At 41.0% G+C, this 26,760-nt stretch overlaps 1 protein-coding gene across 1 annotated transcript; it reads right to left on the reverse strand.

The window, feature by feature from the left end:
- Positions 1–231: 231 nt before the first annotated feature.
- ALAS2 (5'-aminolevulinate synthase 2) lies at positions 232–26,760 on the reverse strand. The gene is made up of 11 exons (XM_068962477.1): positions 26,747–26,760; positions 20,970–21,165; positions 20,188–20,310; positions 19,244–19,354; positions 16,719–16,941; positions 15,980–16,164; positions 13,261–13,440; positions 10,556–10,720; positions 9,741–10,009; positions 4,513–4,675; positions 232–404 (listed from the first exon to the last, which is right to left on the reverse strand). Exons 2-11 carry the CDS (start codon positions 21,148–21,150, stop codon positions 241–243), a joined length of 1,764 nt encoding a protein of 587 aa, XP_068818578.1. The 5' UTR covers positions 21,151–21,165; positions 26,747–26,760; the 3' UTR covers positions 232–240.

The raw sequence follows: 26,760 nt of genomic DNA on the forward strand, positions 1-26,760 counted from the left end.
GTAAAATGGGACGGTCAGATCAACAGGTGATCAATGGTTTCCTCATGGCTCTGCCACTTGTCTGAGGGAGACAGGTATAATGCAATTATCTGTTCTCTGTCAAACAAAGAGCTACAAATGCTACACTTTGCTCTTTATTTTCAGACTCAAGTCAGCTAAAGGCACACAAAGCAGAGGACAGGAGGCAGCCCAGCTTCAAGTGAAGTGCAGGTGGAGTGGGGATCCAAAGCAGCTGGTTTCTTAGGCATAAGTGGTGACATACTGGGGCCCCATGTTCCCAAAGTAGGAACGTTCCCACTCACTCATGAGCTCGAAGTGTACAGGACGGCGGCAGAAATTGCAGGCAGCTATAGATATATCCTGGAGGGGGAGTCCCACCTCAGTCCAGGCTTCTAGCAGCTTCTCTGAAGGTGATGAGGGGAAGGGAGGGAAATAATTGGTTAGAGTATGTCTTAATTCCTGTGCCACATTACAGATGTGCCAAGATACTGATACCCTCAACCCTTTGAGATATCTCAGAACTAGAAATAGCCTCATTAGTTTTCTCCTTTGTGTGATGTGAATATTACCATTTGTGTATGGGTGTTGTGATGTATAAAAGTTTGAGAAGCACTCATGTGACATAATTTGAAGCTGTACTGGCCTGGCCTGAACCACTTCCTAAGTACATGACATGGTGTAACTCAAGAAGTGAATCCATCTACTTGGAAACTCAGCCTGGTGAGGAAGATGACACTGACAGTAAACACACAGTGTCATCAGTATTGTGACCTGGGAGCCTGGGGTAGGGGTTTTTCCTAGAGGGAGTGGGGAGCCCAGAGGACAGAACCTGACCTCTCTGTCAGAAGTACCTCAGTTGTGTCCCAGGGCTCTGTCCCTGGCTCTTTTTTCATGCTTATTCCCTGTGTGATCTCATCTAGTTTCATGGCTTTAAACACCATGTATATGCTGGTGATTCTGAAATTTTCATATCTAGCCCAAAGCTCTTTCCTGAATTATAGACTTGTATATCCAATTGCCTTTCTGTGTCTTCACCTGGATATCTAATAGGCATCTGTAACTTAACATGAGCACAACTGAGCTATTGATCTCCCTACCCTCCACCAAGTCTACCTTACTTTCAGCGTTAACCATCTCAGTTGATGGCAATGCCAGTTGCTCAGTACAAAAATATTTGAGCTATCCTTCATTTTTCTCTTTCTCTCCTATGACACATCCAGTCTATTAGCAAAAACCATTGGTTCTACCTTCAAAATCTGACCACTTCTTACCACCAATGCTATCCTCAGGTCTGAGCCACCATTATTTATTTTTCATTTTTTAATTCTGAAGATTTTTTATTAAAAAGCAAATTCTTTGCTATGTGACATCCAATGGCTTGGAAATTTTAATCCCTTCTTTTGTCACCATTATTTCTTAACTTGGAATATCACAGTAGCCCCCTAATGGATCTCCCTGCTCCCACTCTTTCAGTCTATTCTCAACATAGAAGTCAGAGAAACTCTTGAAGCCTGAATCAGATTCAGATATGTTACTCATCTGCTTAAATCCTTCAGAAGGCTTTCTATTTCAGAGTTCCCTGGTGGCTCAGACAGTAAAGCATCTGCCTACAATGTGGGAGACCCGGGTTTGATCCCTGGGTCAGGAAGATCCTCTGGAGAAGGAAATGGCAACCTGCTCCAGTACTCTTGCCTGGAAAAATCCCATGGACGGAGGAGCATGGTAGGCTACAGTCCATGGGTTCGGAAAGAGTTGGACATGACTAAGCAACTTCACTTTTCTTTCACTTTCACAGTTAAAGCCATACCCCTTCCAGTGGCCTGCCATACCTTACACCGTCTGGTCCATATTGCTCCTCCTCAGTTTTCTCTCTCTTTCCCTCTTATTCACACCATTCCATCCATACTCATCTACTTATTGTTATTCAAATACAAGAGGAATACTGCTGTGTTAGGGTCTTACCTGTTTTAGGCTGTTCTTTCTACCTGGGATGCTCTTCTCTTAGATTTCTTCCCAGCTGACTCCTTCACTTCCTTTATATCTTTGCTCAAGTGTCACGTTGGTGGTCTCTATCCATAGCACTCTATTTAAGGCTGCAACCTTCCTCTCCAAGCTAGCCCCTGTACCCACCCCCAGCACTTTCTATCCCCTTTCTCCTGCTATATTTTTCCTCATAAATGCTTAGAATTACCATGCTATTTGATTTGCACTTATTTTTAAGTGTTCCTTTTTTATTATCTCCTACTAGTATGTAAGCTCCAGAAGGATAGAGATTTTGTGTCTGTTTTGTTTAGTGGTACTCAATAACTATGTGTTGAAAGAATGAATGAAAGATGTCTGATTACATCTAGAAGATGAAAAGAGGTAAGTCAGAGTAAGAGATGAGGGAAGGCATTCCACTCAGAAGGAAGCATCATTAACAAAATCCCAGAAGTAAGAGGCTAGAGCTAAGTGAGGGAACTGTAAGTCATTCAGAGTAGCTGGAGAAATAAAATGAATGTGGGGAAGAAGAGAAAGCATAGAGATCACCATGTTGAAGGCACTGAATGCTATGCCAAGGAGGTCTGACTATTCTCCAGGCCAGTGTCTCCAGTTTGGGGGCTATATATCTTATTAGTACAAAAGTTCTAATACCTACCTCCAATGTATGTATTTTTTTTTATATATACTACGTACATATATCATTGTCAGTCTATATATTAGAGATCGGTATCAGTAATGCTTAATTTCATATTTTTTAAGACAAAACATAAATATACAATTCTAATAAATCTCCTTACCCTATGGATGATCTTGCATACCTCACCTTGGGAGACCACTGCTCTAGTCAAGACAGTAGGGAACTATGAAGAGGTTGAAACTAAGGAGCTATATGATCAGATTTTTAGAAAAATCCCTCTGATTGGTCAGTATGGATAAAGGATTAGAGAAAAGCAGGAAAATTAGTTAAGAAGAAATCACATTGACATGGATTTTAAAAGTAGCAATGGAGAAATGAGATTTGAGAGAGATTGTAGAGAACATTTGCAAGATTTCATGATGGGTTGGCTATAACTTTGAAGGACTGACTGACTGGTGGAGTCATGGTGAATGCCTCTCATATTTCTTTCTTGCAAAAGCCCAGCATAAGTGGACACTTAGAGAACTGATAATACTGAAAGCTCTATAATTGAAGCCTAGTGCAAAGAAGGCTTAGCAAGAGGTCCAGAAGTCTAGATCATTAGCTCAGAGAGGTATGTGGTATGAGCATGGAGGTAGAAACAGATTCTCCAGTTCAAACCTAGCAGATATATGACTTTGGACCAGTTACTATATATTTTGATACCTCAGTTTCTACATATATAAAATGGAAATGCTAATAATACCATCTCTACCCCATGAGGATTAGATGAGTTAATACATGTAAAGTATTTAGAACAGTTCTCGACACATGGTAAGTGCTTAATAAGTGTTGGCTAGCATTATTTGATGCTTTTAAATGAATGAATGAATGGCGTCTACCTGTCTTGTTTTCCTAGTACTCTCATTCTGCCTATGCTCCAGACAAACAAAATGCTTAGTTAATGTATGCCCTCTGCTTTCCTATCTATAGGTCTGTGCTTATCAAATTTCCTTGTTCTGAAATACCCTTCTTACACCATACCACATGTACTTCAAGGTACAGCAGAAGGATTTCCTTACCTATGAAGCCTACTTAATTTCACCTTTCTTACCCTCTCTAGCCATAAGTGAACACTCTCCTTTTAGCTCCCAGAGTATTGGAGCTCACCACACTGGACCAGTACCACCCATGTTTATGTCTGTCTCCTTTGCTATGCCATCAACTGCTTATGTGTCTTTCACCCAACAGACCTAGAATAAGAACCTGCTCTATGCTGGCCCTGTACCCAGAAGGAATCCAGTAAACTTTAGGTGAATTGGGCACCTTAAGGATAAAACCTAAGCTATTCAGCTCTACAAGCCTCCAAACTTTGTGTTGTCTTTGCAGATTCATAGGCAAACTCTCCCCTACCTTATTCCATTCTTACTTTCCTACATTCCAGTAATATCTGCTTGTTCTTGATATGTCCAAGCTTACTTCTCATTCTCTTCCTTGCGTTTCTCCATGCTCTTGCTTCTACTGGGAATATCTCTTCTGCATCCTCTTTCTTCTCTTGGTCCAATACCACACCCCTTTGCAAGACTCAGCTCAGGTTGTCACCTCCACTAAGAAACCTGTCCTGAAGCCAGGCCCCTCTTCTGCTCCTAAAACTCTGTCATTCATTCTCTCTGTTGAACTTCAATCACTCCTTGATGTCATTGTTTGAGTCTGCTATGGTCTCCTCAACCAAACTGAAGCCCTATGAATATAGGAAGTGTTTCTCATTCATTTATGACCCTAGTATAGGGTCTAGCACATAAGAGATGTTTCAGAAATGTATTTTTAAACTGAACGGCATCCACTGTTAACTTCTTAAGATAATGAGGCTGAAGGAAAGAAGAGTTCTGTAGACACCCATGTTGAGGACTTACCCACAAAGTCTTCCATCATCTGAGGGCTGTGGTGGGGGGAGGGTGCCAAGCGCAGCAGCTCCTCACCCCGGGGGACAGTTGGGTAGTTGATGGCCTGCACATAGATGCCATGCTTGGAGAGCAGGAGATCACAGATCCTGCTGTTCAGCAATGCATCACCCACCTGGACCCAGGAGAAAAGCTTGTCAGTATCTACTCCCCTGGCCCCACTATTGCTAGCTCTATTAAGTAGGTGGGGGGAATCAGATCAAGGAACTCCACTGAATTTGGGGGCATATATTTTCATAAGCATCTTAGCCAGTGGCAGGTCTAGAATCTCTTATCAAGGAGTTGCTCAGTGGCAGCAATCTGACTTAAGATACATGCATCCCAATGTTCACAACAGCACTACTTACAATAGCCAAGACATGGAAACAATTCAAGTTCCTATCAACACATAATTGGCTTAAGAACATGTGGGGTGTGTATGTGTGTACACACACACATATACATATGTGCATACATACATAAAATTGAATATTAGCCACAAAGAAGTGAAATATTTTCATTTGTGGAAATATGGATGGACCTAGAGAATATTATACTAAGTGAAGTGAGTCAGAAAGAGAAAGACAAATATATCACTTATATGTGGAATCTTAAAAAATAATACAAATGAATCTATAACCAAAACAGAAACATACTCATAGAAAACAAACTTATGGATGCCTAAGGGGAAAGAGGGGCTTCCCAGGTGGCTCAGTGGTTAAGAATCTGCCTGCTAATACAGGAGACTTGGGTTTGATCACTGGGTTGGGAAGATTCCCTGGAGAAGGAAATAACAACCCACTCCAGTATTCTTGCCTGAGAAATCCCATGGATAGAGAAGTCTGTGGCAGTCTATGGTCTATGGGGTTGTGAGAGTTGGTTAGACATGACTTTGTGACTAAAAAACAATGAGGTATAAGGGAGGGGTAAACTAAGAGTATGGGAATGATAGGGAACACAGCCCTGCCAATCAACAGAAAATTAGACTAAAGATTTACTGAGCATGGCCCTACCCATCAGAACAAGACTCCATTTCCCCCTCAGTCAGTCTCTCCCATCAGGAAGCTTCCATAAGCCTCTTATACTTCTCCATCAGAGGGCAGACAGCATGAAAACCACAATCACAGAAAATTAACCAATCTGATCACATGAATCACAGCCTTGTCTAACTCAATGAAACCATGAGCCATGCTGTGTAGGGCCACCCAAGACGTATGGGTCATTGTGGAGAGTTCTGACAAAACATGGTCCACTGGAGAAGGGAATGGCAAACCACTTTAGTATTCTTGCCTTGAAAACCCCATGAACAGTAGGAAAAGGCAAAAAAAATAGGACACTGAGGGATGAACTTCCCAGGTCGGTTAGGTGCCCAGTATGCTACTGGAGATCAGTGGAGGAACAACTCCAGAAAGAATGAAGAGATGGGGCCAAAGTGAAAACAACACCCAGTTGTGGATGTGACTGGTGACGGAAGTAAAGTCGAATGCTGTAAACAACAATATTGCATAGGAACCTGGAATGTTAGGTCCATGAATCAAGGCAATTTGGAAGTGGTCAAACAGGAGATGACAAGAGTGAACATCAACATTTTAGGAATCAGCGAACTAAAATGGACTGGAATGGGTGAATTTACCTCAGATGACCATTATATTTACTACTGTGGGCAAGAATCCCTTAGAAGAAATGGAGTAGCCATCATAGTCAACAAAAGAGCCCAAGATGCAGTACTTGGATGCTATCCCCAAAACAACAGAATGATCTCTGTTCATTTCCAATGCAAACCATTCAATATCACAGTAATCCAAGTCTATGCCCCAACCAGTAATGCTGAAGAAGTTGAAGTTGAATGGTTCTATGAAGACCGCAAGACCTTCTAGAATGAACACCCCAAAAAAGATGTCCTTTTCATTATAGGGGACTGGAATGCAAAAGTAGGAAGTCAAGAAACACCTGGAGTAACAGGAAAATTTGGCCTTGGAGGACAGAATGAAGCAGGGCAAAGGCTAATAGAGTTTGCCAAGAGAATGCACTGGTCATCGCAAACACCCTCTTCCAACAACACAAGAGAAGACTCTACACATGGACATCACCAGATGGTCAACAACAAAATCAGATTGATTATATTCTTTGCAGCCAAAGATGGAGAAGCTCTTTACAGTCAGCAAAAACAAGACAAGAAGCTGACTGTGGCTCAGATCATGAACTCCTTATTGCCAAATTCAGACTTATATGGAAGAAAGTGGGGGAAAACCACTAGACCATTCAAGTATGACCTAAATCAAATCCCTTACAATTATACATTGGAGGTGAGAAATAGATTCAAGGAATTAGATCTGATAGACAGAGTGCCTGAAGAACTATGGATAGAGCTTCGTGACGTTGTACAGGAGACAGAGATCAAGACCATCCCCAAGAAAAAGAAATTCAAACAGGCAAAATGGTTGTCTGAGGAGGCCTTACAAATAGCTGTGAAAAGAAGAGATGTGGAAGGCAAAGGAGAAAAGGAAAGATATACCCATTTGAATGAAGAGTTCCAAAGAATAGCAAGGAGAGATAAAAAGCCTTCTTCAGTGATCAATGCAAAGAAATAGAGGAAAACAATAGAATGCGAAAGACTAGAGATCTCTTCAAGAAAATTAGAGTTATCAAAGGAATATTTCATGCAAAGATGGGGACAATAAAGGATAGAAATGGTATGGACCTAACAGAAGCAGAAGATATTAAGAAGAGGTGGTAAGAATACATAAGAGAACAGTACAAAAAAGATCCTCACAACTCAGATAATCACTTCACAACCCAGATCACTCTCCTGGAGCCAGACATCCTGGAATGTGAAGTCAAGTGGGCCTTAGGACGCATCACTATGAACAAAGCTAGTGGAGGTGATGGAATTCCAGTCGAGCTATTTCAAATCCTGAAAGATGACGCTGTGAAACTGCTGCACTCACTATGTCAGCAAATTTGGAAAACTCAGCACAGGACTGGAAAAGGTCAGGTTTCATGCCAATCCTCCAAAAAAGCATTGCCAAATGCTCATACTACTGCACAATTGCACTTATCTCACACACTAAAAAAGTAATGCTCAAAATTCTCCAAGCCAGGCTTCAGCAATACGTGAACCATGAACTTAACAGATGTTCAAGCTGGATTTAGAAAAGGCAGAGGAACCAGAGATCAAATTGACAACATCTGTTGGATCATTGAAAAATTGAGACAGTTCCAGAAAAACATCTTCTTCTGCTTTATTGGTTACACCAAACCCTTTGTTTGGATCACAACAAACTGTGGAAAATTCTTCGAGAGATGTGAAAAGCAGATTACCTAACCTGCCTTCTGAGAAATCTGTATACAGGTCAAGAAGCAACAGTTAGAACTAGACATGGAATAACAGACTGGCTCCAAATCAGGAAAGGAGTAAGTCAAGGCTGTATAAATGCTGGGCTGGATGAAGAATAAGCTGGAACCAAGATTGCCAGGAGAAATATCAGTCACCTCAGATATACAGATGGCACCACCTTATGGCAGAAAACAAAGAAGAACTAAAGAGCTTCTTGATGAAAGAGGAGAGTGAAAAATTTGGCTTAAAGCTCAACTTTCAGAAACTAAGATCTTAGCATCTGGTCCCATGACTTCATGGCAAATAGATGGGGAAACAATGGAAACAGTGACAGACTTTAAAAATAAAGCCCCTAAAAATAGGGGCTCCAAAATTGCTGCAGATGGTGACTGCAGCCATGAAATTAAAAGATGCTTGCTCCTTGGAAGAAAAGCTGTGACCAACCTAGACAGCATGTTAAAAAGCAGAGAGATCACTTTGCCAATAAATAAAGATCTGTCTTGTCAAAGCTTTGGTTTTTCCAATAGTCATGAATGAATGTGAGAGTTGGACTATAAAGAAAGCTGAGTGCCAAAGAATTGATGCTTTCAAACTGTGGTGTTGGGGAAGACCCTTGAGAGTCCTTTGGACAGCAAGGAGATCTGACCAGGTCATCCTAGAGGAAATCAGTCCTGAATATTCATTGGAAGAACTGATGCTGAACTTGAAACTCCAATACTTTGGCCACCTGATGCAAAGAACTGAGTCATTTGAAAAGACTCTGATGCTGGGAAAGATTGAAAGTGGGAGAAGAAGCGGATGACAGGATGATATGGTTGGATGGCATCACCACTCAATGGACATGAGTTTGAGTAAACTCCAGGAGTTGGTGATGGATAGGGAAGCCTAGTGTGCTGCAGTCCATGGAGTAGCAAAGAGTTGGACACTACTGAGTGACTGAACTGAACTGAACTGATGGGATTAACAGATAAAAGTTACTACCCATAAAATAGATAAGCAACAAGGATTTACTATATAATACAGTAAACTAACGGGAAATAATCTGAAAAAAATATGTAGCTGAATCACTTTGTTGTACACTTGAAACTAACACAATATTATAAGTCAACTATATGCTGTGCTGTGCTTATTAGCTCAGTTTTGCCCAGTTCTTTGTGACCCCGTGGGCTGTAGCCCACCAGGCTCCTCTGACCATTGGGATTCTCCAGGCAACACCACTGGAGAGGGTTGCCATGCCCTCCTCCAGGGGATCTTCCCAATTCAGGGACTGAGCCCAGGTCTCCCTCATTGCACCCAGATTCTTTACCATCTAAGCCACCAGAGAAGCCCAAGAATGCTGGAGTGGGTAGCTTATCCCTTCTCTAGGGGAACTTTCCAGACCCAGCAATTGAACTGGGAGCTGAGCCACCAGAAAAGCCCCAAGTCAGCTATACTTCAATTTAAAAATTAAAGAGGGTAGAAGTGCTTCTAGGGACCTTGTCTTGAAGCTGTTTGCAGAAGCATACTTAGCTAGTATGTTAATTTAGGGTAGTTCTGAGTAAGAAGATAAAACCCCAAGCGACTTCTGGGGTGTTGTCACTGGGTTAATTAAACATATTTGCAAAAGTAGTCTTTCTAAGGAACCCTGAATTAGCCCAAGGAACAGTACAGTCTACTAAGCATGAGATAATAGCTAATGTTAAAAAAAAAAAAAAAGACTAGTTAATCCAGAATGAGTGATAATTTTCCAAAAGGGAAAGAAACTGATGGTAAGGAGGTTGGTTAACAAGGAAACAGTTGACAGGAACAGGTTTCAGTTTGCTGGGTGCGGGAAGGCTCCCAGGAGAGATGGTGGAGAAGGCAATGGGCAATGTAGGACTCTCACCCGAATGGGGATGATGTGGCTGGGGCAAGGGATGACAGGAAGACCCCTGTCCATTAGTAGCTGACGCATGTGCTTGACATTGCGTTGGTGGGCCCTCCTAAGGGCTTGGCCCTCCTCTCCTTTAAGCAGTCGCACGGATTCCAGAGCCCCGGAGAGCACCATGGGAGGCAGTGAAGTGGTGAAGATGAAGCCAGCAGCATAGGAACGTACCATGTCCACCAAGTCATGGGTGCTGGCAATGTAGCCACCCACACAGCCAAAGGCTTTGCCTGGAGACAAGAAGGAAAATAAGGAGATTATGCACAGATCCTATTATCAGCCCCCTGAGGAACAGGGTAATTCAAGGCGATACACAAGAAGCTGGAACTCCAGACTCCCTTATCATCTTTCTTGTCTGTGACAAGCAGACAGAGCTGATAGTTGTGCTGCTTTGAGGTAGGACTTGCAAGCCCTGCCATGTGTACTGACTAGATATGCAGGAGCTGGGTGGGGACCTTCAACTGGTTAGATCCAAAAGTAGAACTAAATGGAGCTTGGAACTGGGGTGGTGAAGGAGTTTTGATCCACAGCTCCACTCACTGAATTGAACTTGGTAATTTGGCCCAGCTCAGGGGTCTTCTCAAAAAATCCTCCCAGACTTTGTCAGCAATTTTGCAGTGGGATGGGAGTGGGAGGAGAGAATCCAAGTGTTCTATAGCCTGGGCCATAAATTCTACCCAAATAGCCTTTGCAACTTTGTGGAGGAGGAAGAAAAAGTTCTTTTAGGGACTTCCTTTCTGGATTGTATATAAGGGTAACCCAAGGGACTCGCTTACCAAGAGTTCCAGAGATGATGTCAATCTTGTGCATAATTCCATCACGCTCCCCAATCCCAGCACCCCGGGACCCATACAGTCCTACAGCATGAACTTCATCCACGAAGGTCAGAGCCCCATACTGGTGGGCCACATCACACAATTCCTCAAGGGGACAGATGGCACCTGAGCAAAGCCATGAATAGAGGTAGATCATAACCCTTCTCCAGCTCCATCTCCAGCATGGAATTTGTGGTACATAACAACTATAGGTTGGGAAAGGGGGAGGGTGTGCACCCTTAGTCGGGACTATGCCAGACTTCTTCATAAGTGTCGATTGAGTTCACCCTACTCCTACCCAAGTTGTGTGTGTGTGCATTTTCCCCAGCCTGTGATTAAGGGTTACTTTTCTGTCTTTCTGTTTTTACTTCATTCTGATAATATCTGTCCTCTTGCTTATGCTATTTGCCAGCCTCTCTCTGGCTTTTTCCCCCCTACAAGTCTGTGTATTTCCATCAAGTATTGGCACTAGCTTATATGATGCCCTTGTTTAAATAAATTAAAAAAAATTCTCCTTTTGCTCCAGGTTAATGTTTTCAGATTTCACTCACCCTCTCTGCCAAGTGTTGTCAGCTGTGTCAATATCGTTTTTTCACTGGTCTTCCATATTTCTGTGTTTATGACTTTTTGCCACTCTCTTTTTATGACTATTTCCAACTTTGTTTCTGTGTCTCTATTTTCTATCTCTGATTCTTTGTTTTTCTCTCTCCGCTCCCCGCTTCCTCTGTGTCTTTGTTAGTATCTCTATCCCTCCTTCCCTCACTCACCTTCTTCTCTCACTTCTGTTCTCTCTTTCTTATTGTTTGTATCCCTTCATGTCTACCTTTCTGACTTTGGACTTTTTTCTCTGTATCTCTGTCTCTTTCTGAGTTTTTTTTTTTTTTTTTTTGGTGCTTCTGTTTCAGTCTTTTCCGTCTCTGCGGGAAATATTTCTTTCTCATCCTGTCAATGTTGTTACCTGAGGGTACCCTCCCATAGACTCAGGCTCAATGTATTGAATGAAAGTGAATTAGAAGTAATCTGTATGTTCCTGTACATTTTCCATGCAGATTTACCATTTTCCCCTGTTATTCTATGCTGATAATTGTTTATAAGGTCTTCAAATGTCTGTGAATTTCAGGCACAGATTTTGTGACCACTCTACATATACAAGAACCTATACATCTGTCATTCTCCATTCCTGGAAACTGATGGTGTAGGGAAGTGGAATACAACAAAAACTTCTTCATGTGGGAACAGGGACTCCAGGCTAGGATTAAAGTTTGTGAGCAATTGGTGGGACAACAGGAGGGGAGAAAACCACAAGAGTTGGAGTCCAAGACTAAGAGGACAGTGTAATGGTTCAAGCATCATTTCAATGGGAGGAATTCAGTACTAAATTGACAGTTTCAGCAGGGTTTCCACCATTCACTAAATAAAGAACCATTCATTTGCAAATGTAAGGAAGTAGAATAGTCCCAACATTCATTATTTCTGGTTTTCACTACAGAAATAATGATTTAGAGTAGTCTCAGTGGTAGAAATATGATCATTGCTGGTTGTGGAAATTTGGACGAGGGCATGACAATAAGTTTTTATATATATTCACTCACTTAAATACTCTCAGCTACTCTATTAATTATCATCTCAAATTTTAAAGATAAGGCAATTGAGACACAGCAATTAAGAAACTTGTCCAAGCTAGTAAGTTGTAATGCTGAGATTTGAACATGGATAGTTTGGTTCAACAGCTTGTGCATCACCATTATTTGATGTGATGGCACTTATACTGGCTAAATCTGAGAGTACAGTGGACTCTCCTTTGTTTCACTTGGAAAAGTGACACATTGAAATGAATTGAGGATTTCTTCACTTTAATAAACCCAGAAGATTATGCCTAAAATAGACGATTTCTGCCTAAGAGGGACAACAATACAATGATTTGAGCATTGTTTCAGCTGGGGAAAGGAAAGAGGTAGGATGATCAAGGTGACTTATTTCTACTTAGATCATGATAAATAGAATGTCTTCCATCATCTCTTTCAAGCAGATATTTTACCTTGAGGAAAGCTGAAGTTCAGAGAGTTAAAGAGTTACCCAAGGTCACTGAGCTGGTAAGTGCTAGAGGTAGGATTTGAACCAAGATCTGACTTGAAAACCTGTTTTGATTCCAGTGCTACATATTGGACCCTAAAAAATCTCCCAGGTACTGATTTGTGAAAATTTATGCTGCAGGAACCAGACACTGGGATGATTGATCTGCACATCATTTCTAATGGAAGGAGCATCGTATGAAGAAATTGGACTCATACATTTTAGGGGTTCAGATACACACTTTGGCACCAGTTTACTGAACCAGCCAAGGTAACTTGGGTACTGTCTCTGCACTTCAGTTTCTTAACCTTTGAAATCAGTGTAATAGCTGTCTCCATCCTTTGGCATTTACTGTCTATGTGACCTTGGGCAAATCACTTCACTTCTTGGTATCTCAGTTTCCTCATATAAATAGAAATAATAATAGCACTTACCTCAGAATTGTTGTGAAGATTAAGTGAAGTAATACATGTGAAATACTAATAATTTTGCTTGGTACATAATAAGCATTCTATAAATGTTAGCTATTATCATTATCATCATAGTTTTTGTGAGACCAATGTCAGTAAACATACACTCACACATACGCTTACCATCCATGGAGTGAACAGTCTCAAAGGCCACAATTTTGGGTGTCTCAGGGTTGGACTTCTTTAGAAGTTTCTTCAGGTGGTCAGGGTCATTGTGCCTGAAGACAAACTTGGCAGCTCCACTATTGCGGATACCTTGGATCATGGAAGCATGGTTGCCTGCATCCGAGTAAATCTCGCACCCTGAAGAACCAGATGCATAGTGCTTAAGCTTCTATCCCAGTATTCACATTTCAACTTCAAGACTGACTTGGCAGGAGCAAAGAGCTAATCCTTTCCTCCATATGAAGCCTCTGCTCAGCTTCTCCCTTCACCGGAAGCCTTTGTAAGACCTCTTCCTCTCTTGGAAGAACTCTTCTGCCCTGAAATTCTGATCACTACACTCTTCTCTCCAGGCATTTTAACTCTGGCTTGGACTTTGATTCTCGGGGTGGAAGAAATTTAAATTTCCCAAGAACACTCTAGAGTTTCCTGAGAACAGGGCTTACGTTCCTATTTGTAGACACCAAGATTAAGCCTTAGAAAGGAGTTTATCCCAGGGAATGTTTGTTAACTTGAACTGATGATATATTCTTCCTGATTTAGATGAAACCCCACCTTTTCCAGATAGTATACCTCTGCTCATTGTTACATGGAGATACTTAGACTTTCACAGTTTGAATCATAACCTCATTACAAGTCAGAGCTAGAAGGGCAATTGTTGACCATGGAATCTAGTCACTTTAATGTACAAGTGAGGAAGCTAAGTCTAAAGAAGGGGAGACTTTTGTCTAGGACCTGAGGAATCCAGGGCTTTTTCCTGGACAATGATGGGAGAACAAGTAGAGGTGGGAAATTGGTGGATGGAATTGATTCCTGGGCCCCTAAACTTGCACTGACATCAAGGAACTGTGGCCTTATATTAGAGTAAGGGATCACTTCTACCTGTGGAAATCAGGCATGACTTCCCGGAGAACCTGCTGTGAAAGATAAGTAGACTGGAAGTTTCTTGGGAGCAGGGACCATAGCTTTTTGTCTTTCTGTTTCTGGTACCCAGATTAAGGATAAGTGTACAGGAGATGTTAAGCAAACCTTTTTTTAATGAATGGATTAAAAAAAAACAGAATTACTGAATTTTAAGTGAGTGAATGAAAATATGAATTAGTATATTATTGGATGAAAAAATGTGAGGACAGGTGTCAACAGATGAGCTTGAAGAGGTAGGTAGAGGCCAGATTATTGAAGGCTTTAGAAAGCGTGATAAAGAGAAGGGCAGTGGGGATCTATCAAAGGGTTTGGGGCAGGGGAATAACAAAGATGGGCTTTTATTTTTTAAATATCATCTGGTTCTCATGAAGAATATGTTGTAGGAAGGCAAAGGTGAAATCAGAAGAATGATGTTGGTCTTAGGATGTTGGCAGAGGAAATGAAAAGAAGTTGAATTCTAATGGCTGAAGGAGTTTACTGAAGACATTTCCAAAGACATTGGCTTGAGTTGGGGTTATGTGTGCTCTTGAAAAAAGTTTCTAAGAAGCAGTAGAGATGTTTATAGTGTGCTGAAATGTTTTCAAGAAGTGAGGAAATGGGTAGCAAGTGTGGAGACTTTCCTCAAGCAGTTTGCCTGTTATAAGGAGGGGACAGAATGGCAGTAACTAGAGAGTGAAGAGGAAAAAAATTTTTTTTGAGATGCAAGAGACTTAAACATGTTTAAAGAGCAGGAGAGGCTAAAGATACAGGAGAGAGAGAGGGAACTCATAGACCAAGATTCCTGATGAGGTAAAGGACACACAGAACACTGATGTAAGAATTAGTCAACAAGAAAAATGGCACCTCTTCTACTGTGACAGGAGATAAGGAATGAAAAGAAGCCATGTGAAAATGCTCATGAGTTTATAGGTAGTTTGAGGCAAGAAGTTGAGGACATTGCTGCCTAGAGTCTTCTGTTTTCTGTGTGGTAGGAGATGAAGTAATATGCTGGGAGGTGAGGTGGAGGTGTAAAAAAGCTGAAGAGAATAGGGTTTGGCAAAATTTCCTTGGAGACTTGGAGGGCTGACTATGGAAACAGGATTGCCAGAAAGCATAGAAGACAGTAGAGGTTGAGGACCATGAATTATTAGTGGCTCCCATCTAGGTAATTATGTAATACCAGTATTGACATAGAGAAGGTGGAGAGTTGCATTTGTCTGGGATTGGGTTATGATGGAAGAATTGATAGGCATATGAGTTGAGGACATTACTGGTTAGAGCATGGGAGAGTGGGAAGACGGGATTCAGATGAGCTCTGGTGTACAAGTGAAGAGATTAGCTTTAGGCAGGAGAGAGAATGAAAAAGCGTAGATGAACAGTGAGATAAATTTGTGGGCTTAGTGGCTGTAAGTTAAAGGACCTCTTGTTTGGTGGCTTCTGTTTTATTTGTGTTGTAAGATGTGAGATTATTTGCTAAGATTGAAGGAGGAGGTAGCCACAGGTTTTAGAAGGGGAAAGAAAGTTTGAAAAAGCTGATATAGGGATATAAAAGGACTATTTATAAGTGTTGAGTGCAATTGAGTTGAGAAATGATAAATTTATGATGTTACCCTTCAGTGAGGTTAGGATATAGTCATCCAGTGTTGAGGGTATGCAGGATGGGTAAGGACAAAGGGCATTGGGAGCAAGTGAACTCAGAAGACAGGGAAGGGCTGATGGAGACAGTAAGCCTGGATGCAGGATACTAGCCCTGAACAAAGTTTGGCTCTGGGCTTACCTGGCAAGATCTTGGCCAAGGTGAAGAGAGTGGAGTCATTGGCCACAAAGCAGGAAGAGAAGAGCAGGGCTGAGTCCTTCTGGTGCAGCTCAGCCAGCTCTTGCTCCAGCTCAACATGAAACTTACTGGTACCCGAGATGTTGCGGGTGCCACCAGCTCCAGCTCCATGGCGCTGCAGGATCTCTCTGGCCAGGAGAAAACAGGGGAAGAAAGGAGAAGAAACTCTTGTCAGATACTGAGAAACTATAGATTTCTCTTCCTTGATAGGGGTCAATATTAACTTAGTGATTCTCTGAGTTGTGTCCTATATGACAAAGTAGAGGTCGGTATGGGGGCAATGAGGAGAAATGGACCTTCCCTCTTAGGCTGAAAGCACTCAGGGAGAGAAGGAGAAGCTAGATTGGTCTTGACTAGCTTGGAAGATCTTTTAGAGAAGGTTGCACACCATCTCTGGTAATACTCATTCTGTAGCCAGAGTAAGAACTCATGGAGGGTGCAACTTGTTCGATTTCTCATCCTATCCTTTGTAGCACTGGACACCAAAGAGTTTGGAAAACTAGGCTTGTTGACTTAGTTCCTGTCCAAGGATTAGATTTGTTGAAAGACCTTAAGACAAAAGGGATGTTGGGTGGAACCCAGGTTTCCACCATCAGCTCTGCCTTTTCCTTCTATGTGTGGCTTTGACTCTTCTCTGGATATCTCCCTGTGGGCTCATCATGGCTAAGACCCTACTACTCACTGTGTGGCTTGCAAGACCCGAGGGTGCCGGCTCATGCCCAGGTAGTCATTACTGCACCATACAGACACATCCTTTGAGGTCACAGATGCCTCAAAGAAGTGTTCAGCAAAGGGGTATGCATCAGCCCAGCGATTCACAGTCTTGAAAACACGATAGGTGTGGTCCTGTTTCTTCTCCATGATTTTGTCCCTAAAAAACTGGTCATAACCAAAGACATGGTCTCCTGTGGGAGTAGAGATGGGGATGAAAAGGATTTATTTTAAATTACTTCCTGGCTAGTCCATATTTTATTTAATGCAATTGATTTGTTGTTCTCCAGTTCTCTTGCCATTTGTTCATTTGTTTGATCAGTCATTAACTTACTGGGTCACATTAATGCTCTACTATTTAATTCAACCATCCCTTTGCTTACTCACTGACTCATTCACTTGTTATACATTCACTCAGGCCTCCTACCCCTTGCATGGCCTCATCTCTTTTCCCAAGGTTAGTATGGCACCCTCCTCCCAGAAGTACCATCTCAAGTTTCAGTGGGAAGAGTGTTGATGGGTCTAGTTCTGGCCATAGTTCTGCTACTTCCTAGTTGCATAATATTGGCAAGTCATGAATCCTCTTAGTCTTAATTTTCTTACCTATAAAATGGGACTAATAATATCTTCATCACATAATTATGACCATCTGATGACAAATAGAATGTAATACATCCAAGCCAATATCTGGCACATAGTACTATTATTGTGACTATTGTAATATAGTAGTAGTGTAGTAGTAGTAAGAATAATAATTTTAAATAATATTATTGTAGCCAACATTTAATAAGTGCCTATTACATGTAATACCCTCTCTTAGTAACTTTATAGATATTATTTCATTTATTCTTTATAATAATCCTATGTGGAAAGTTCTATTAGCATCTCCATTTTACAGATGAGGAAGAGTCTACTTCTTTAACCACTACAAAATGGAGCAACCTTATTTTTAGAATTGAAATATAATATATGCCACCAGGCTTGTTAAACTCCAGAACTCTATCCATGAGACAGAAATCATGATTGTTGCAGATGGTAACTTATATGGTAGGAGTGTACACTAGTAATATCTTTGCTGTAGGGATGTTTGGAAATATGTACCATGAGATTTTTAAATGCACATGCTGACATACCTAGGGAAATATTTGCAGCATGTTTAGCATAAAACTTGATATCCAGAATTTATGTTTTAGAAACTCTGAAAATTACTATGTAAAATTTTAACCCAATAGAAACGTGGGCAAAGAATATAACCAGACCATTCAACAAATGTAGTAAAAAGATGCTTAATCAGGGAAAGTCAATTGCAAAACAAGTTTTCACTCATCAAATTGACAAAGATTTAAAAGTTTGATACTATCAAGTGCTGGATAGTGTGTGAGAATATGGATTCTCTTTGATAATTAGTATACCACTTTGGAGGACCAATTGGCAATATTTACTAATATTGAAAATGTGTACACCTTCACATCCTGAGATTTCCACCTCTTAGTGTCTATTGTAGAGAAACATTTACCTATCTACATGAAGAGGTACATTCAAGGATGTTTGTTGCACCACTGTTTGTAAGAGAAAAAACTGGAAGCAACCCAATTGAGGAATAGCTAACTAGTTTCTAGTATAGCCATATATAGTCTAAGAATACTATATGTTATCTTTGTGGAGATATGTTATCCTATGTGGAAAGTTCTATTAGCAATCTATTACATTTATATGTATGTAAAACCAACATACAATATAAAGTGGAAGAATACACACAAAAAATTGGTATAATTACATGAAGATGCTTGGTTGATTAAATGATGTTGCATTCATGCTACAGGACACATTTCAATCATTTATAATTATTATTCAGCTCTATGTTTAGGGACATGGAATAATGCTCATGACATATTGTTAAATGAACAAAGAACAACAGTAAACTCGAGGTGGAATGAGATCACATTTCTAATAAAAACATATATGTGCAGGGAAGTGTAGTTTTGCAGGTGTGTGTTTAGTCACAGGAAAATATCTGGAAAAAATAAGAAAATTAATGGTGGATGGTGGAGCTCCAATTTAAATTTCCCTCTTTATATTCATTTTGTATTGGGAAAATAAAACAAATTCTGTCATGAAAAATTATTATAAACACACACAAGACAAGGGGAACAGTTCTCTGTGAAGGATGAGTGTTTCTGAGGGAAGCATGGAGAAAAAATGATAGGAATACATCTAATATTTAATGAAGCTTCATAACAAGTTAGAGGCACTTCTGTAAGTGTAATTTTATTTTCTTCCTGCAATAACTTGTTAAGGTATTGAAACTCACTTCAAGGAAATGACTTACTTTCCAAAGCATGCAGATCCAGCAAGTGCCAGCATTAAAATTTAAACTCAGACTCCCTTGGGCTCTAAAGTGATTCTTTGCCATTTCCTCTGCTGTGTCAGTGCGCAGCATTTCAGCATTCCTTCCATATTCCTACCCCCCTTTTACTTCCATCTCAGGAAACTCACCAGCCATGTTGTTCTGAATCAGGTGTGTGACCTTCTCTGAATTTGTCTCTGGCTCTTGGGGACTGGAGAATGGCTTCCTCAGGCTGGTTGAGGCCAGAGAGATGGGCACGTCTGAGAGGGAGTATGGGATCCATTGGCCATGAAAAGAGGGAGGGGAGGGAAAAAAAGCATGTGCGGTCCTCTTTAAACTTAATACAACATATATAAATTCAAGGTTAGGAAGTAGAGAAGCCTTGTACAGAGAGAAGAAATATTCTGAAAAGTAAGCTTTTTCTCATCTCCCCAAGTGGACACTTATATGTCATGAAACCATCCGTAAGGTGAATTATACTTTTCTTCACTAGGACTTTCCCTTGGGTGAGATAACTGGAACAGCAATGCTGAGTCTTGCACTTGGAAGGTAAATGCAGAATAGTGTCCCTTACTCTTCTTTTCTGAAAGTCATTAGAATTCAATTTTGAAAATTTTACTCTTAATTATATCCCACAAAGTTCTGTGAAAGATGTTGACAGTATAGCCAACTCTCAAGTGTGATTATCTTAAATGTTTTGCACCAAGTGAATTGACCTGATCTCAATACTCATCTAAAGAATGTACCTACTTCCAAAACTTACTCTTTCATGCAAATCCAGATTGTTATAGAGTAGTGTTGCTTATATGTGGGAGCCCAGTCTGTTGGAATCCATTTAGTCACTTGGGAGAGAGCAGGCAGAAGCTCATTTTAGACTAATAGCTAAAAGTTATAGAAGCATGCATATGTGTTGGGGAGGGTGAATTTCAGTGCACAGTTTAAGCTATTGCCTACCGTGGTTCTCCTAGAAAAGACTAGACTTCCATCATGGAATGTGTACCAGTTGCCTTTGGATTAGCCTAGCTCAGGACCATGATAAAATGAAATCAAGCAATAAGTGTAGATGTTAGATGAGGTAGAACTTAACTCCAACCTGTCTTGAAAGTCTTCACATCTTCCTGGACTTCTGGGGCTGCTTTTTGCACAATTTTACTCTTTCCATCCTGGAGTTCCAACAGCATGAAGGGACAGTGGCTCTTGGCCCAAGATGGAGAATCTATGCAAAGAGAGTAAGTGGTAGTGAATTTCTAGCTATAAGTTTCTAGCTGTAAATTTAACAATGGTCACTGAGATGTTCTATAACTAAAAGCTCTATCTCAGGCTATGGTAGAGACACAAAGATGGATGTATCTTGTCCCTGTGCTAAGGGAGTTCCTAAGTTGTTGGGAATGGCACATACTAAAGACACATTATGAACAGTGCTGGGATGGGAAGGAAGACATGGGCTAGAAGAGGGAAGGGACATGACCCAGAATTGGAATTGGACAGCCTAGAAGTCTAGGCAGGCTTCACAGAAGAGATGGTGTCCAAGTTAAGTGTTACATGAGAAGTTTGAGATGCTCTGGAAAAGATAATGGGACAGAGTCATTTGACAGGAGCAAAGACATAGAAACTTAAATTGATAGTTAATCCAGACAATTTTAAGTAGTTTCAGCATGACTGGAGGATATAGAATGTGAGGGGCATGAGAATGAGACTCTTTTTAGAGATACTGATGTAAGTCAGAAGTGAGGTGTATTTTTAGGCCAGTTTATCCTTCATTGACACTTTTCACATGAACCCTCCCAGTTATTAGGTAACAATGACCAGTATGACTTGGAGTTTTATCTCTAAGACCCAGACATTTTCCCCCATTTGTCAGCAGTGACTTCTTACCCCCTCCAGCTTTGGTTGCTTTAAGGTGGATTTGAGAAAAACTTGGTCCTTGGGTGGCCAGAATGGGACAACGTCCAATACCAAACAGGAACTGGTGAGTCTTAATCATCTTGCCCAGGAGGCCTGTGGGGCTCCGGATAAGCACTGGGCAACGCTGTAGCAACATGGCTGCTGTCACCATCTTGAGCCTGAAGTTCTGCATAAGATATGGAAGAGATGAGATTCCACTATGAAGTCCTGGCCAAAAGTCAAGCGTCATTCTTATGTTTGATACTTTGCCTTTAGCTTCTCACCTGATGTTTGCTCCCCTCCCCAGAAATGCCTTTACTGTTATTTCAGAGTAAGAAATTTCCCAATCTTAAAATGTACCAAAGGGGCATCTGAGAGGAAGAAACAAGAAACTGATCATTAGATCAAAGAGGTAAAGAAATGAGTTCCCACTGGAGATGAGAAAGCCTGAATTCTGATTGTTTTAGACTTGACTACTGACCTACTCTGTGATGGTAAGGATCATTGAAGTATGTTGTGTGTGGCAGGATAAGAGTTGACAACCCACCAACCCTTTGATCAACACTTAAGGCTAAGACTCATTCTAAGAATATTGGCCTCAGCTAAATGAAGATTCAACCTGCTAATGTAGACAGATGCCATTGACCAGGGCTCCTGAAGCTTGGCTAGGGGTCTTTCCTGAGCAGGCCCAGCCAGAGACAAGCTTGAGGCCACAGGTACCAATTTAAGTAGATTCAGGAAAATAGAATCAAAGGGTACATGTCCCACCAGACTGGGAAAAGCACAAATAGAGATGTAGATGAAAACAAGCCAAGCCCCAAGGGATCTGGGAAACATCTATTTGTGAATGAAAGAGGCAGAGGCTAAAACAGATATTCATTGAATATTTTATTCAAATTTATTCAGTAAATATTTATTGAATTTAAATAAGTGTTTATTGAGTTTATTGAATATTTATTCAATAAATGTTTATTGAATTTGGGAATAAATTAATGAATGAGCAGGAACTCAGAGGGAAAAGAATATGGAAAGAGTCATAAGAAATGAAAAATTAAGAAAGATAAAAGGTGGAAAGTAATGGAAAACAAAGTGCAATGGTAGTGATGGAGTTAGAGCAATAGAAATTGCAGGAGAGAGAAAGATCAAAGTCAGAAGGAAAGAGGACAAGTAGAGATAAGAACAGGAAGAAGATGACTGATCCAAAAAACAGAGGACAAGAGGATGATGGAAAATAAAGGAGGCAGGGAAAGAGACTGAGATGAGACAAAGAGAATGAAAGAGAAGACAAAAGACAGGAGAGGAAAAGGGTAGAGGAGAGGGACTGAGTAACAGCAGAAGAAGAGTTAGAAACAGATAGAAGGACAAAAAAGGGATATGAGGCAAAAATCAAGAAGCATGCAGAAATATACAAAGTCTCAGAAAACTGAGAGCAGGAGAGGAGAGAATCCAGCAGGGACAGAGTCAGTCAGCACAAAGGTAAAGGAGAAATTCTATCAGAGACTGTGTGGAGATGGAGAAGAACAAAGAATGGTTAGAGGAAGAGGAATTGGCCCTCCCTACTGAGAGAAATGAGAGTGAGACTGAGTGACAGGGTGAAGGGAGTAGAGACAAGATCAAAGGATAGAGACAGAGAGGTGGCTAAGGTGGGTTGGGGGTTGGGATGAGGGAGGAATGAGAGATATGAAAAGAAGCTACAGATAGCAAAAGGGAGAAGTAGATTATATGTATCTATATGTAAACCTAATGGTGAAAAATGTTGATAACATTAAGTAGAAGAAAGAAACATTTTACAAAGTGCTAACGGGCAGGTTTTAGGACCTATCGTCTACACGATATAAAGGTTATACTGTTTAGATCTTACATCATGTTTTTAATTGGTTGTGACTTGTAATCTAATAGTTCAATAAAAACAGAAGTGAGATAATTGCGAAAAAAAAAAAAAAAAGAAAGAAAGAAAGAAAAGTACAGCATCCAGCATCAGAGAGTGAGCCAAAATATGGGACTGGATAATGGGGGAAAGATGGAGGAATGTTTGAAGACTAAGGGCCTGCCACCACCAGGAGAGCTACTGAGTAGAACCCAACAACACCTCTACTATTTAAGGCCTTATATTGTGAGGGACAAGTGAACAGGAGAAGCTCATGCCATGTTGTTATATGGCAATATCCTTCATCTCTTACTGAGCAATACCCCTCCCTTCTAGATCTCACAGAGCAAACGCCCTCCTCCTAACTCACAAAACAACCTCTTTCCCTTGTTCAGTTGCAGAGTATCCTCCCTCCAACTCTCACAGGCTGTCATAAGAGCATAGGTTGGTGTATGGAGTAGAGTATATGGATATTGAAATTGGGAAAAGGCCAAGTGGTATTGAAAAGACTAAATGAAACTCACGTTAAGATTTTGGGAAAATTTCCAAAAGAAAATGTTAGCTTTTCTTATTTCAGTTCCAGCTCTCTAACTCCTTGTTAGACATACTTGGAAAGTTACTTCCCCTCTTTGGGTCTCAGCTTTTATCAGTAGTCAAATTTAAGATATTTATGTCTACCTCATATGGTAGGTAATGAATTGAAGTTGATGCCTCCCTCATATCTGGATATGTGAGTTTCCCATCTCCTGCCTGCCTGCAAAGGCTAAAGTGCTTGGGGCTGAGCCTGCAGACCACAGATAAGGCTTTCAGAGTTTATCACATTTTGGGTCTGACCACTCCCCAGGCTGAGACTAGGGTGTGGGGGAGAAAAGGAGTTCCTTTCTAGAATCATGTCTGTGCATCTGGCTGGGGCTACCCTGGCTACTGGTGGTAAGGGGGTTGAAAGGCCAAGGGAGAGGCAGGCAAAAGAGATGATCAGGTCCCAGGCTTCTGCAAATTCCTTTCCCCAACATTAATGACAATAATGACCACTTTGGGGTATGTAATGTGAAGACAATACCCCAATATTGAAAGCAAAGTCCAGTCCTGCCTTGGGATGATGGTGAATCCCACCCCCAGAATAAAAGCAGAAGTTCACTACACACATCACTTCTAACAGGCTTTTAGCCATGATATATACTCAAGACCTGGGAAATATAGGCTACTTCTTGGAATTTGTTGGATTATCAAGCTCTTTCAAGCTTCAGTTCCAGTTTCTTTGTTCTGATACTCCTTTCCTGGAATTTGTCCTGTCTCACTCTGCCTGCCCATCTTTATGACCCATAATCTTGTAGTGTAGTTACCTTGGGCTCTGTTTCCTTTCTCTCTTACTACCTATCCTGGGATTGGAGTGAGTAAAATTGAATCAAAGAAGTATTTTAGGCAATTAAATATTTTAGTATTAAGAGCACAGCCTGCTAGACTACTTGCATTTGAATCCTTGCTGTACTACTCACTAGCCCTGGGGTATTAGAAAAGTCATGCTTAAGCTCTACATTTTATAACTTTAAAATATAGATAATAACAAGAATACTCAAATTCACAGTGATGTTGTGAAGATGCAGTAAAATAATCTATATAAATTATATAGAAGAGTACCTATCCAACAGTAAATACTGAAAAAGTGTCATCTATTTTTTTTGCAGGTATGGTTAAGGGTTTATTGGTGATCAGGCTGGGCAGGGCCCACGCTGGGAGAACAAGGCTTGCACACCAGCACACCAGGCTAGTCCTGGCCTTCAGGGCAGTGCTGGGGGCTCAAGCCTGAGCTCTCCAAGCCAGGGGTCTGGTCAGGCTACTCATAGCAGGCAAAAAAAAAAAAAAAACATGAAAAGGAAGGATGGTCTGGTTGGCTTTACAGCAGAAATGATAACATCAGGGGGTGACTTCACTGAAGAAGATCCTAGATTCCACATTTTCTGTATAGGGAAAGGGAAGGTATAGCCAAGGGAATTAACATCATAAATATACCAGACCAGGTCTGGAAAGCTGGCTCTTGTCTCAATCCTGATTCTTGTCCTTTTTCTATTACAATTTACTATATGAAATTGAACCCTGCACTTTTCTTCTCTGGGCCTGAGTTTCTCCACAGACATTGGACTAGATAAATCCATAGATTCCATCTGATTCTAACAGTCAAACACTCTCAGAGTTCTCACTGTGTCAGACCCCTTTGTAAGTGCTTCACATACATTGACTTATTTAATCCTCATGACAATCCTGTCAGGTATAAACCAATATCAACTTTATTTCAAAGGTGAAGAACTGAGGCCCCAAAAGATTAAGTAACCTGTCCATGTCACAGAGCTACTAAGTAGTAGAACCAGGATTTGAACCTAGTCAATCTGGTTCCAGGGATCTTCCCAGGTGGTTTAGTGGTAAAGAATCTGCCTGCTAATGCAGGAGATGCAAGAGATGTGGGTTTGATCCCTGGGTTGGAAAAACCCCTGGAGAAGGAAATGGAAATGAATTCCAGTTTTTCTTGCCTGGAAATTTCCATGGACAGAGGAGCCTTGTGGGGTACTCTATGCGATCACAAAAAGCTGGACATGACTGAGCATGTGCGTGCACACACACACACACACACACACACACACACACACACACACGAGTCTGGTTCCAGAGCCTACTAACTTAACCACTATGGATCTATGATTCAAATATTACTACATATTTTCCTGACTGAGAGCCTGACTCCACACATTAATCCACTCTCCTATTAATCCAGGTCCCTTTCCAGGACATTTGATTTTGAGCTGTAACCAATGCCTTTATCATAGGAACAGATTTCTAACTGAAGTGGAATTCAGACACTGATGAACATTCATTCATTCATTCCATCATTTAACAACTTTGCTGGGGTCTCTTAGAACAATGCTTTCACTCAAAGTGATAATGGTGAAATTTTGGCCAAAGTTATACAGCATTACTAGATTTTCCCTACACAGTAAAATCCTCTCTTGTGTCAGCAGCCAATGTACAGTACCAGAGATCAGAAGGGCTAACCATAACTCTACCCCAGCAGAGAGCCAGAAACCATTCATTACTGTTTTCCTTGACACTTTTGTCCCCTTTACAGCCTGCTTTGAAAGAATCAGTTAAGTCTGGAAAGGATATGGTCACTTTTCTTCAAGAATTGGAAGCATCAGGCTTTAATTTCCTTCCTAGCACCCTCTCCCCATCACAGAAGAAGCACTGAGAATTTTAGATTCCTGGAATCAAAATAGGAAATTCTTAGAAACAGAAAAATTTGGAAGATCACAATCAAACTTAGATGAGGTTGTGGAAATCATAGGGCAACCTCTCTTTTACAAAGGGTGAATGATTTGCCTCACAGTGAATTAAGGTGAGAAAACAAATCTATTGACTTTCAGCACAGGGCCCTTTTAGTGACACAGAATTCCTCTCCCACCATCTCCCTTTATTTCTGGTAATTATTCATCTCTCAATTCCTTCAAATCTCTCCCTTCAATGCATTATTCCCATCACACCACATTAACTCTGTTTTCTCTCCCTACCTCTCGCCCTCTAAACTTTGATTCACTGGGCTCTGCTGTCTGCCAAGCAAGAAGGAGCCAGAGTAAGGGAAAAATAAGAGAAAACTAGAGTGTCAGAGAGTGATGAAGTAAAGTGAGTGATCTTGTAAACTAACAAAGAAGAGGAAACAAGAGGAAAAAAAGACAAAGGGAAGCTGAAAACAGGGAAAGACAGGAAGAGACATCGGGTGTGGGAAAGAAAATGACAGAGGGATAGGTTGTAAGAAACAAACCCAGATCTAGTCAGGTCAGAAAGTCAGCCTATACAGCCATGAGGTGGGCAAGCAAACCAAGAAAGAAGGCACCACGCTGAAAGCAACACTTACCTGTTGCCCTGCAC

This window comes from Capricornis sumatraensis, chromosome X (assembly GCF_032405125.1).
Source record: "Capricornis sumatraensis isolate serow.1 chromosome X, serow.2, whole genome shotgun sequence".
NCBI classification, from domain to species: Eukaryota; Metazoa; Chordata; class Mammalia; order Artiodactyla; family Bovidae; genus Capricornis; species Capricornis sumatraensis.